The sequence below is a fragment of the Camelus ferus genome, chromosome 4 (genome assembly GCF_009834535.1).
Source record: "Camelus ferus isolate YT-003-E chromosome 4, BCGSAC_Cfer_1.0, whole genome shotgun sequence".
Lineage (NCBI taxonomy): Eukaryota > Metazoa > Chordata > Mammalia > Artiodactyla > Camelidae > Camelus > Camelus ferus.
Genome location: NC_045699.1, coordinates 64660112 through 64673738, shown reverse-complemented (window position 1 = coordinate 64673738; position 13627 = coordinate 64660112). Strand labels below are relative to the sequence as shown.

The 13627-nt window shown below is 35.6% G+C and overlaps 1 protein-coding gene across 4 annotated transcripts in view; it reads left to right on the top strand.

The window, feature by feature from the left end:
- The window catches only part of STRBP (spermatid perinuclear RNA binding protein), a 46679-nt gene that overhangs the window by 19673 nt on the left and 13379 nt on the right, over window positions 1-13627 (top strand). For all 4 annotated transcript variants that reach the window (XR_004319474.1, XM_032478378.1, XM_032478377.1 and 1 more), the window contains 5 exons: window positions 3812-3904; window positions 4327-4526; window positions 9404-9562; window positions 12598-12732; window positions 12935-13075. Coding sequence is in view for 3 of the 4 variants with exons in the window: in XM_032478378.1 (XP_032334269.1) it covers window positions 3812-3904; window positions 4327-4526; window positions 9404-9562; window positions 12598-12732; window positions 12935-13075 (728 nt within the window). In the remaining variant the exon portion in view is untranslated. The remainder of the gene's footprint in view (window positions 1-3811; window positions 3905-4326; window positions 4527-9403; window positions 9563-12597; window positions 12733-12934; window positions 13076-13627) is intronic.

Below are 13627 nucleotides of genomic sequence, written 5' to 3'. Positions count from 1 at the left end.
TAGTGAAGGACTCATTTGGCTGTGTTGGTCAGATTCCATTACTGCATAGATTTAGGGATGACACTTAGAGAAGCATGCTCGTATCCTTTGTTTTTCCTCACTGCCTTCTTTGGGTTTAATTTGCTGTTCCTTTTAAGAATTTTTTGAGTTAGGTGAATACATTATTGGGTTTTTTTTTAGCCTCTTAGTTATTGTATATACTAATAAGACTGTAAATTTTCCTTTAAGTCCAGATTTATGTGTTGTACTCTTTTTACATTAGTGTTTTCATTATCACTTAGTTAAAACTATTTTTTATTTCCCCTTGTTATCAATTCTTTGACACATGAGACATTTAAATATTATTTCCAAACAAGTGAAGATTTCCTAGTTCTCTCTTTATTTTTGATTTCTCACTCTACTATGATCTGAGAACATACTTTGATTTTTTCCCCTTTGTTAGTTCTTGAAACCTATTTTAGGGCCACATGGTCAGTTTTTATAAATGATTCATATCCTGAAAAAGTATGTATATTCTGCGATTGGTAGTCAGAAAGTTCTTTACATGTCAGATCACATTTGTTCATTATGTTGTTCAAATCTTATATACCTGTTTTTTATACACACACACACACACACACATACATATATATATATATATATATAGACACACACACACATGCACAATATTTGTTCTCTTAATTACTGAGAGACATATCAGTTCTGCTCTATTGTGGATTGTCTGTTTCCCCTTGCAGGTATGCCAGTTTTTAATTTTCTAGAAATTTTGGCTCTTTTATAGTTTCAGATTTTCTCCCACAAATTCTTCTTGATGTCTTTTTTTTTTTTTTTTAAGTTTGTTTCTGAGAGAAAGCTCCATCATCTAGGTCTCTTTTGGATCAGTTTCTGTTGTCTGCTTCTCATGAATTTTGATCACAATATCTTGTCTTCTCATGTAGCTGTATTTTGGTTTTGTTTTGAGTGCTTGAGACTGAAATTGAATATTTTGAGAGAATTTAAAGCCTGGAGTAATGATTTCAGGAAGGATTTCTATTGGTTTCTTGGAGATAGCTAGTGGGATTGGCAACCTGGGTCATTTTAATGTGGTTGAGGAATAAGATGATTTGAAGCTGGGGTTCAAGTCTTTGTGATATCAGATTATTTCCACTTTATTTCCTTTTAGCATATGGCATTGCAGAGGCCCAGCGCACAATGTGGGCAATTCACAGGCCTTCCCCTTTTGGTGGTCCTTGAACTTCAGTTTTTGACTCATGAGATCTGGATGCCTGATAAAAGTACTCTATTCAGTTCATAGCAGCTCCTTGTGGATTTCAAAGATACCCCTGGGGAAAAGTGGCTCTCAGTGCAAGGTTTCCTTCATCTCCCAGATCTTGACTCCCTAATTCTTTATTTTCCAGGAACAGACATTTATTCTACATTTGGTTCAGCTTTACTAACTGCTCTCATCAGGAAGGTTGTTTCAAGTAACTTAACTTTCTTACACTGGAGGTTGAACTTGTATATTTTGCAAAAGTTCCTCTGGTGACTTCGTGGAAGCTGAGGTTGTGAACTGCTGCTCCTCCTCTGCTACCATCCTGTCCTTGTTTGTGCCACTCCAGCCACTCAGGTCTTTATGCTGTTTCTTAGCATGCTCCTCCCTTATGAGCTTTGTGCTTAATGTTCTCTCTTCCGAGGGCTCTTTCCCCAAATAGCTGAATAGCTTGCTCTTTTACTTTCTTCAGATCTTCATCAAAAAGTTATCTTATCAATAAGTGATACCTTTCTGACCTTCTGAAAGGCACCACGTGTAAAAAACAGCAACACTTCCTCTCCCTTAGGCCTCTTAATTTTCCTCCATTGTGCTCATGACTATAGACATGTAGGTAGTTTCTACCACCACGCACAAGCTCTCTGAGAACAGGGACATTGTTTTGTTCTCTGTTGTATGTATAGCATCTAAAATTGTCCTGAACATAGAAATGCTCAATTAATATTTATTGCTGAATGAATACATGAATGAAATTATAATGGAAAGGGGGTGGTAAGAGATAAATTGGGAGTTCGAGATTTGCAAATATTAACTACTATATACAAAATAGATAAAAACAAATCTCTTCTGTATACCACAGGGAACTATATTCAATATCTTGTAGTAACCTATAATGAAAAAGAATATGAAAATGAATATATGTGTGTATATGTATGACTGAAACATTATGCAGTACACCAGAAGTCGACACGTTGCAATTGACTATACTTCAATTAAGAAAAAATTATAATGAGGATGAAGAAAGTATAGGTTTCATTGGGTACTGGTGAGGATTACGTGAATTAATATATATAAGGTATTAAAAACAGTGCCAGGCATATGGTAAGCCCTCACCATAAAATTTAAAAATTTAAATTTTATTGCCTCTCAAGCGATCAGTTCTCATTTCTAAATACTGTAGATGTTGTAAACTATTTCTTTTTGTAAAACAAGTTCATTTTCCACCCCCAGGTTACCATTATGATTAGCTTCAGATTTTACAGCCCTTTTCCAAAATGCCAGGGATGGTAGAATGAAGCTTAATCCGTGTAACTATTCATGTAGTTGGAGGATTTAGGGAATAGATCTGTGCATTTAAGCCAGCTAGTGAATTCCAGACAATCAAGGAGCAGCTTTTAGTGTAACTTAATGAGTGGGAGAGTGATTGAATAGACATTGTTCCTTTTTAACTTTATCTCTTAAAGACTGCATTCTGGGAGACTGGCATTCTCACACTTTTATGTAATGCAAATGTAAATGCAGTACTAAGCAGATATAAGCAGATACTGCCTTTTATTGAACAGAACATCAAGATTGATTGACCTGAGTGGTAAGTATTGACTCAAGCAAATGCTGAAGTCAGTGTTTACCCCAAGGGACAATAAATCTTGATGATCAGAGAACATGTAGTTAATCTCACTGTTATAATAAGGTTTCACTAAGAAGTATCTGGAAATCTTACGGCCTGAGTCTCTTGAGCATAACTTTCCTTTAGGAAAAACCCAACAACCAACTTTTAAGTTGAAGATACAGAGAGTTCTTTAAAGTACTTGGATGGGTTGATGAGCTTTTCCGTGATTGTTCTTATCTTGGACAGCAAAGTTCCTGCCTCATGTCTGACAGCATTATCAACTAGCTGTTCTATCCAAGAAATCGATAATCAGTTCAGCTAGTTTTTGTCCTATACTCATTCTGTTGTTTCTAAGTCTTGTGGTAATTTACAAGATACAAGGAGAAAATACCTTTGACCTTCATGGAGCACTAAGGAAATATAAGATCTCTATATGTGACACGAGACGACATGTGACACTGTGTATTTCTAATGCCATAGAAACTCTTAGAAAGTTGAGATGTGAGAAAAGCTGAAGGAAACTTCATGGAGAAGATGAACTGTAAATAAAATCTTGAATAGGATTTAATTATAGAAATATTTGAAAAGGCATAAGTAAAAATAAATCTCACACTAGAGATAACTACCTTTAACATTTTGGTATGTAGCTTTCCACAGCTTTTTTTCTGTTTATGCATATACAGATGTGAATATAGGCATTGATATTTGTATGTGTATTTATGAGTAAGTGGTAAAATAAGTATTTCCAAAAAGGGACAATATTGTTTCATAAAGATTCACTTTAGTAATTTTTTTGGCTATTATAAGCTTATAAATATTTAACTGATGAGTGCAAGAGTCTTATGGTCCTTAGGATTCCTAAGATTTTTCCTTCCTGAACATATTAGATAAATTTGGTAGAATAAGTAGAATCATTGTTTGGACTAATAATGAATCTCCTGTAATTTTTTTAGGTGCTGGGTCTTCAGCTCTAAAGAGGCCATTTGAAGATGGATTAGGGGATGATAAAGATCCCAATAAGAAGATGAAACGAAATTTAAGGAAAAGTGTGTAAAAATCTTTATTCTTATAGATGTGAACTAGAAAGGATTTATAATCTTAGGAAAATAAAAATTACAAAGTGAAGAATTTGATTGATTTGAATCGGAGTTTTAAGAATAGATCATAACTGAAAAATTGATTGAATAACTTTCTTTTGTTTCCAAGCTTCATTTACTTAAGGTACATTAATATTGACAAAATAAAATTAATGTATAGCTATAGTAATGCATTTTACTTTTTAAATGTTAGCATAATTATTTCAGAAGTAATTTTAGAATTACTTATGAAGTGAAATTATTTTATATATGTTTTGAAATTCTTGCTTTTTTTAAAACCTGAATTTATAGTGATCACTATGAACCTATGAAAGCATAGTTTAAAGCAATATGGTTTAATTTTTTTTATCTTATTCCTCTTCCATTTTCAGTTCTGGATAGTAAAGCAATAGACCTTATGAATGCACTAATGAGGCTAAATCAGATCAGGCCCGGGCTTCAGTATAAGCTCCTATCTCAGTCTGGTCCTGTCCATGCGCCAGTCTTCACAATGTCTGTAGATGTGGATGGTACAACATATGAAGCCTCAGGACCATCCAAGAAAACAGCAAAACTTCACGTAGCAGTGAAGGTACAGTATTTCTTTTATTTAGCCGTGCTTTTTTATTTTATGTTGTAAATAAGGAGCTTATTTTTTTATATTAAATAAACGTAATTTTTCAAGATTTTAATGACATTTGTTACCTCTTCTTTTTTGGTTGTAAAGTATGTGTTGATCATACAAAATTTGCAAAAGGAGGAAAAAAGTAAAGAAGTAAAAAATATGTCAGTTGCTTATCTCTGAAGCAAATCAATAGTATTTGTATATAGTATGTTGGTTTATTTACTTCCAATATTTTTCTATTTATTCCTTTTTTTAGTTTGGGCTCATGGTGTGTATGTAAATTTATCCTTTTTTTTTTTAATTTAGCATGTCATCACTGTTTTTCCATCTTATTAAAATCTACATAAATAATTTTTAGTGACTGTATGGTTAACATGATGTAAATGTACTGTTATTTGTTTTAACATTCCCTTATCATTGAATATTTTGCTGTTGGCAGATTTTTTTCTTTCATAAGTAAATTTAATGATTATCTTTTTGCAAATCGTGCCCTTTCTGTATTTCAGAATATTTCCATAGGGAATAAGGTCCAGGATTGAACCAATCATGCATATAGGTTTGTAGAAAATTCTTGAATATTTGAATCTCTCCATGAGTACATTTGACCTCTTGCAGACAAATGTGAAAATGTCAAAGATAACGATATAGATGGAATATCACTTTGCAACTAAGAAAAGTTCTGTTACGTAGCAGTATAGCATACGATGTTATTGGTCTGTTTTCATGTTCATTCTGGTTTGCAGGCATTATTAATGTAGATGCAAACATTGTCTTAGATACTAAGGATACAGCAGTGAGCAAAACAAAGTCCTTGCCCTCCTGGAGCTTGCATTCCAGTGAGGATACGATTGGGAGATAGATAAGAAATACTGCAGATGGATCAGTTACTTGTCAGGCAGTAGTAAGCCCACTGTAGAAAAATAACTAAGCTGTAAAAGTATAAACAGTATATTATTTTTGTTATGTTTGTGTTTACAAAAGGGATACTTTTTAAGTATGCTAAATAGTATGGGTTTAAAATGAGGCAGAAAAAGAAAATCAAGAGTGAGGGGAAAAGTGAATTTAGGAATAAGCCTAAAAGTACAGTTTAATAACTTAGCTATAACGTATGCTGAGAATGAGTCACAGACTTAGATCTAAGTTCTCTAGCATCTGACACCAAAAGCTTGTGAAATATCATTATCAATTCACTGTCTATGACATAAAAAAAGACAAATGATTATGAGAATCATAGTTCTTTTGATATAAAGGTAGGTGGGCACTCCCCTTAGGTAGATCGTCATAAAAAGGGATAAAAGGGGTATCATGAAGCAGTGATATCCTTCCAGAGCATCTATGATGCAGTGACAGTTTGTTTCTTACAATAACCTTTAATATAAGGTAGTGGCCTTGTAGCAGGTTTCAATTAGTAACATTAGGGGAGTTAGCAGAATGGCAAATTTTGCAATATGACAAGATTTAGATGCTGTCTGTTCTCATTATAACCACTTAACATTTTGGTATGTATTTTTCTAAGGTTTTTTTTTTTTTTTTAAAACTTGCAGTTCTAAAATTCAAAAAGCACTGGAAATGAAAAATATTTCCCTAAGTTTGATGCAGAGTCATTTGATGGGAAAAACCTGGCCTGAATTGATAATAGGGCTATTTTTAGACTTTACTATTCCATTTAGTGTGAATATTTTATGTTTTGTTGCACAAACATGGGGTATCACCTTGAGAACTCACTGTGATTTGGAAAATATATGGTAAATGCATTACATTAGCTTTTTAAACTCTGAAAAATTGTGAGTTCTCAAAACAGTCTGGCCCCAAGTGTTTCAGATAAGGAATGGTAGAACCTGCATACTGTGTCTACAAATGTGTACTTAAGTAGGAGCATGTTTTCCTTGTTCATCTTAAAATATATTGAGATTTTCTTTTTACAGTTACCAGAAAGGCTGGTCTCATTTGTGGTAGTAGCCTAATATTCTGTTATTACTAATCTACCATAATGTAACTAACCCTTTTAGATTCAGATGCTTCTAGTTGATTGCTTTACATGTTTTTGAACTAGTCTGATTATCCTTTAAGATATGTTTTAGAGATGGAATTACTGGGTGAAAAGGAAGGCACATTCCTATTAATGACCTATTAATTTACTAAATATGTATTGGAATTCCTATTATATGTCCAGCATATATGACCAACTTGCCATCTGTAGAGGTTATATCACATTATAGATTCTGCTTATAAATGAGTTTGAGAGAGTGTTTTATATTCAATATGTGTTTATGAAAGTAGGTCCCACTAGATAAAAATCCTTGCATTCCTCGCTTAGTAGCTTGGTGCAGAGGTCTGTACCTGTTAAGAACAGAGAAATCAAAACAAAAGAAGAGGAAATCCATTCCTCCCAGAGAATCCTGGTCACCGAGCAGGAGGTACCCTAAAGTGATAGAAATCAGTGGCCAATCTTCCCTTTCGTCCTCGAATCCTTCTTCCTGACAGTCCTTCATAAAGGACATCTTTAAGGACATCATCAGTCATATTCCATGAAAAGAATCTTCATCATTGTGGGGAAAGGCCAGCTGAAGGGGACAGGGATGAAGTCCCCCTGCAGAGGTTCTGGAGCCATCAGCTCTCTGCCATGTGGAAGCCACAAATATGACTGTGTTGAGTGGAGAGCCACGGAGTGGGGTGTGTTCTCACTGTTGGCCCCTAGTCTTTGAGGGTATCAACTCTCTCAGCCTCAACCCCGTTCACAGGAGAAAATGCCATGGTTACCCTGGATTTTTCAGTCACCTTGTATTTTCAGGAATCATCTTGTGATTTTTTTCAGCTCAGTTTATTAGGTTTGATTTGTTTGCCAGACATTTGAAACTCACTTTTCTTTGGTAAACCAGTTTTGAACTTAATACTGATTCCAAACAAACTAGAGGTCTGAAAGCCCCATACTTTTTCTTTTGTAGCATATGCTAGTTAATAATCTTAGAATATGTGTTCATAGAAAAATGACTTAATTTGAAATTTTTTTGTTGTGCTGTATTGCAAGTACTTGTAACATCCCTTGATATTATCCATCAGTTATATAAACTATAAATGTATTAAAATATGTTGCTACAATAATAAGTGAATCTAACGTGTGAGGAAAGGGCAGAGAAATTGTGTTCAGTAATTCACATTAGACTGATTTAACTGTATATTAAATTGCGAAAAGCTGTATGTCTTTAGTTTTTATTGAAGTAAACAAATTAAATTTCTCTGGGACTCTTGGCTTTTGACTTGCAGCCTATGTTAGGTGGTGTTCATTTCAGACTGATAACTTCGAATTTTCAGAGATGAGATTTCTCAGGGAGAACATATTGGCAGTAGTCAGGCACTGGGGACAGTGTTTTCTTTACAAATATTGACGAGGATATAACCAAGTGACATTAGTGTACTTAGTGTAAAGTGCTACCTGAGTCCTTTTAGAACTTAAGATGTTAAAAAAAAAGTGTTCTTGGCTTTACTCCTAATGAATACAAGGAACATATTACAGTTTGAAATGTTGATCAGAATGCCAAGTTCTCCATATGAACTGAGTGTATTAATTTCAAGTTGTCTTAGTACAGAGTCCTACTTCTGCCCATTTTTTGTCCAGAGTGGGTACTGTTTTATTTATATTGGCAGAATCCTTTATACAAGATGCCATTATTTATAAAGGCTGGGCTGTCTAGCTTCTCATTTGTGTGGCTATCATAACAGTTTTTTTAGATACCTATTAGGTATAGTTGAAATTATAAAGAAATATGTTATTGCTTTTACACTCCAGCAACTTAAAACATTATTCAAAAGCTGAGGGGTCTTTAGGAACCTAGCTCTGTATGTTCTCATACAGACCTTTACATCAGTAACTAACAATGCAATAGCAACCTGTTTGAAAGAAGCTTATACAAATGCTAGCGAACATATTCTTTTGTAAATATCTAAAAAGCACTTTAACCTGGAAGGAGGTATTAAAAGGCATGCAAACACACATGTGCGCACACAATGTTCTGATAAACTGTATTTCAAAAAAGATGGGAAAATCCAGGCATGAATGGAAATATAAGAAGAGTGAACATTGGGGGAAGCCATAAAGTAACCAGGCCTTGAGAGGCAGGGATGGAGATACAAGCCTAAAATTGTTCCTGGTTCACTTAGTAGTAGAGAATAAACCTAAGAGACTGAATCTTTTCTCTCAGGTTTCGATTATGGTTTAAGTTGAGAGCCAAAGAGGTTGATAGTGAAAAGCTTCAGGTATAATTTTGTGATTAACATGCAAATTGGCTCCAAGGTAAAGAAAACTTGATTTCTTGATTTCCTTTCTCTGCTAACTTCCCCTATTGGATTGAATCACCAAACTTAGAGGTCAGCTAGTCAGTCTTCCTATTTTGCAGATTGGAAAACTGAGGACCAGAGGAGAAATAAAGGATTAGACCAAATAAAGGATAGAGGCCTTTTCCTTTCTAGCTCAATGTACTTTTCACAGTGTGCTATTTTACTTTCCCTTCACCTCATTGATTGAACTTGGCTATGCTGTTTTTCTCTACCTCTCACCTCCAGATTAAATGAACCAGGAGTAGCCTCAGGTTTGCATTTCCATCATCCTTTATATGTATGTAAACCTAATTACTCTGAGGAGGTTTTCCCCTTTTTCCATGGTGACACCCTAGTAGGTGAAACATTTTTAATCAAGGATTTGTAGATGTAGCACCATCTTGGCTTTTCCTGCACAGAGTTTTGTGGATTGAATTGTTGTGGGTTTGAAACTTTGTTCTCAGTATTTCGTCTGCTTTCTGTGGTCTCTAGTGTTTGAATAAAACTGAATCTTAATGTAATTTGTGTAGGTATTGCAGGCAATGGGATACCCAACAGGCTTCGATGCAGATATTGAATGTATGAGTTCCGATGAAAAATCAGATAATGAAGGCAAAAATGAAACAGTGTCTTCAAACTCAAGCAATAATACTGGAAATTCTACAACTGAAACCTCCAGTACCTTAGAGGTATACTTACATATTTTTTTCTTTAGGGAAAAAAATGTATGTTCATTGTAGAGAATTTGAGTGGTATGGAGAAGTATAAATGAGAAAAGCAAAAGCACATACAAATGTATGTATTTCAGAGGCAGCCATTATTAATATTTTGGTTTATTTTGATCCAGCCTTTTTCTACAAATATTTTTATGAAGGCACTCACATTTTCATGCAGTTTTACATCTTGTTTTTTTTTTTTTTCACTTAACTCTAAAAATATCTGTAAACATAACTATACTGCACAACTTGTGGATGTACCCTAATTTAACTAGCATTTATCTTTTGCTGGCCGTAGAAGTTGCTTCCAGCACTTCACAATTACAATATATCGAGAGTGTTAACAATAAATGAAGAGTGAAAAACAAAAAACTCTTAACGGGAAATTTAGGATTAATTGTGCTAAACTATAGGGGTCAGTGGGGTCATCACTGAGTTGGTGCAGCCCTGAGGAGGGCATAGCCTAGTATGTTCCTCAGACTAAGTCTTAACCTATGACTTACTGTCACAGATAACAGAATAGGACAAAAATCCAAGTGCCAATATACACAGCTTATTTGGGAATTCATGGGGCCTTTGCTTCTTGTAGCGTTTTACGTAAGGAAAATTGGTTTAAAGAAACAGCAAGAGCTTACATTAAATTTAAAAATATTTTTTGTTATTTGTAATAATGAATATTTATCAAAGACTTAGTGGCGTATAATTTTTTGAATCTGTGAACCCCTCTTAGTACCTGCCCCACTGCTGGATGCTGCAGAAATTGTGTACAGAGTCTCAAGATGCTCTCGGGATAGAGGGGCAAAAGACATGCTCATAACTAATTATGATGTAATGTGATAAGCACCGTGATTACAAAATGAATGTAATATGTAAAATCTCAAAGGAGGACATGATTATGAAATGTACACATGTGTAAAATCAAAGGTAGTAAAATGTGAGCTTGGTTTAAGGTGATGAGTAGGATTTTTCTATGTGGGGAAGAGGCAGAAAGAAAGCATTCTGGGCCAAGGACTAGGAGGTATATTATCTGGAGTCATGAAAGTAAAGATTTGTGAAGTACCAGGTGGGCCGATACGGAGGAGACTGATGGAGGCTGAGGCCTGTGAAAGCTGTGCTTGACTCTTCGTGTGATGTTGTGGAGGAAAGAAGTGGCCCTAGATTTGGAGAGGATCAGTCATTCATAAGTGGTGGTCTCGGGCAGGGCGAGATGTTTTGCTGGCAATGTTATAAATACTAAAAGAGAAAGAGCTCATTAATTATGAGGCTCAGACTGTTAAGTTCAGAGGGAATTAGGAAAGGAGAGAGCAGTGTGGGCTGCATTAATAGCAGCTGTAAGAGTATATGGAGGTTCTGATCATGAATACGTCTATGCTTTATTTCCATATAGTGTAGTAATGGGGAGGGGAGAAAGCTCTTATTATTCATTTAAAATAGTAGTAACTGATTAGAAATGCAAATATTTTTGTCTTGACTCATTTTTATAATAGTTATTTCAGATCTGGAAAGCAGAGAGTAATTATCATAGAATAGTTTCAGAAGTTACTCACCTTTTAAAGATGGAGACCAGAAATTTGCCTTGATATTTAAAAAATGTGGTTTCTGAAAACTCTTCAGGAAGTGATGTTTATTGCAGGAGACCCAGGAATGTTTTTTTTAAACTTGTCTTTAAAAATTGTCCAGTGTTTCACTTCTGTAGCATCAACCACTTATTAAATCAGCATAGAGAACTTTAAGAAAATCTTGCTGTCTTTGGGTTTAGATACATAAAGATTCTGTTATACATAATAATTCATCTCTTTGTTTAGCATGTCTTGAACTATTACTGTGGCAGAATTATATACGTGATCTTTAACTCAAAAAGTGCTCAGTCCTTGGGGCTCTCTAAAATTACAGTTTTGTGGTATTTTGTGGTTTTATTTTTGGTGCTATCCTCTCTCTTCATTTGTACCTTCATAGTCTTACATGAATTACTTCTCTTCCTCGCCTCTAGTCTTACCCCTCCTCATGTCAGTTCTTCTTAGACCGTTTCCCTCCCTAATCTAATCATGAATGTTCCCAGATTAAATCTCTCAGTGGCTCCTTGTTGTCTATCATAAAGCCAATGCTCATTTGCATGACATTTGAAGTTCTTTATGGTTTGGCTCAGTCTAGGGTGTTTCTAATCTGGTCCTGCCTTCCTCTCCTCCTCCCTTGTACAGCCAAACGGAACTTCCTGCTGTTTCCTGAAGAGTTGTTCTTTCCTTCTCTTGGCCCTTTGCATGACTGTTTCTTCCATCCAGAATGTCCTTCTCCATCATTTCCTCCTTGTCATGGTCTGGTCCTTTTAAGGTTAGGTTTGCATGTCACTTCAGGAAAACTATCCTGTTTGCCCTAGAAAATGATTCTTGTACTGTTTCCATAGCATACATCTGCTCTGTAATATACATTGTTTTACAGTGATTGTAATGTCGTCCTGCTACACAGGGAGTGACTGCTTTTATTATTTTTAAATTTCAGAATTCAGAGCCTACTGTTTTTATCATAGGTGCCCTTAAATCTCTTGAGAGAGACTGAGAGGTGTGTAGGAACGCTTTCTTTGCATCTCCCAAATTGGGATTATTTCTTCCTACTAAAGATGAAAACCAGTGAAAGCTCAGAAGTCGTGAGAATCTCAGCTATTCTGTCTACATTGCTGGTTGTTTAGAGTGTTGTTCTTAGACTGTGAGCACCCAGATCAGACCCTGGAGTGCCACGTGATGGCAGGGCCATCCTGCTCTTGAATTCTGATCTGTTGAGGCAGCTCTGCTTCAAAGGCAGGCTGGCCAGATGCCTGACTGTGGTGTTTACTGCTTGTAGAGTTTCCATACTACAGATACTTTGTCATTCGTATATAGAAGTGATCATGTGTCCTAGCTCCTAAATGCTTTAAAATACAACTTTTGAGCTTCTTTTTCAGCAGAGACACAGTATAATTGTATTAATAAGAAATTTAATACTCTAAAATCTTACTTGATTGAACCTCCTTTTAGGTAAGAACTCAGGGCCCTATCCTCACAGCAAGTGGCAAAAATCCTGTAATGGAGCTCAATGAAAAAAGAAGAGGTCTTAAGTACGAACTCATCTCGGAGACCGGTGGAAGCCATGACAAACGCTTTGTGATGGAGGTGTGTACCTAGATGCGAGCCAACCTCACCTTCCCCTCAAAGACAGAGGATATCCTGAGCTTATATGTAAAAAAGTTGTAGACTGAGTCAGTTCTTGTGGCACTTTGTGACTTTTGGTGTTTTCTGTGTTATGATACATTTAAATTAAAATGTCATAGAGGAATTGCATGGGATAATCGCAGAGTGTTGTTCTTGATTTTAGGTAGAAGTAGATGGACAGAAGTTCAGAGGTGCAGGTCCAAATAAGAAAGTGGCAAAGGCAAGTGCAGCTTTAGCTGCCCTGGAGAAGCTGTTTTCTGGACCCAATGCAGCAAATAATAAGAAAAAGAAGATTATCCCTCAGGTATGAGTTAAGCATTAAACCTTTGAAAGACATCCTGTCTTTGTGCCACTTCAGCTTTTTCTGAAGTTGCTTCTCTTTCTTGGAGTTGACAGCCTTTTCTTTAGGTTAGATCATGAATAATAGAAATATGATTAGTGGTTCCCTGTTTTGTGGTCTTTCTAGGCAAATTATATATTAAAAAGAGACTACTAGCATTATTTGGGGGCTTTAGGTCACTGGTGACGAGGTAGAGCATCGAAGGGCTGGGATTTTAATGAGACATTAGCACTTGCTTAGTTTACGGAAGCTGCCAAGAGTATTTGGGACTTACTCTCATCAGAGGCTGCAGATGCTCTCCCACTTCCTTTCCAGCTTTGTCCTTTTGCATTATTTATTTTGGGTTTTCCTTTGAGGGCGGTACAGTAGAACTTGACCCTGTGCTGCTTCTGTTCATTACTGATACTGGGAATGTCAGAGCTGAAGGCCCAAGATTGTAGTAGAAAAGGTAGCCTCCTAATTACATGCTTTCGAATAACAGATTCTTCCACCCATTCGTTGATGTATTCAGAAATA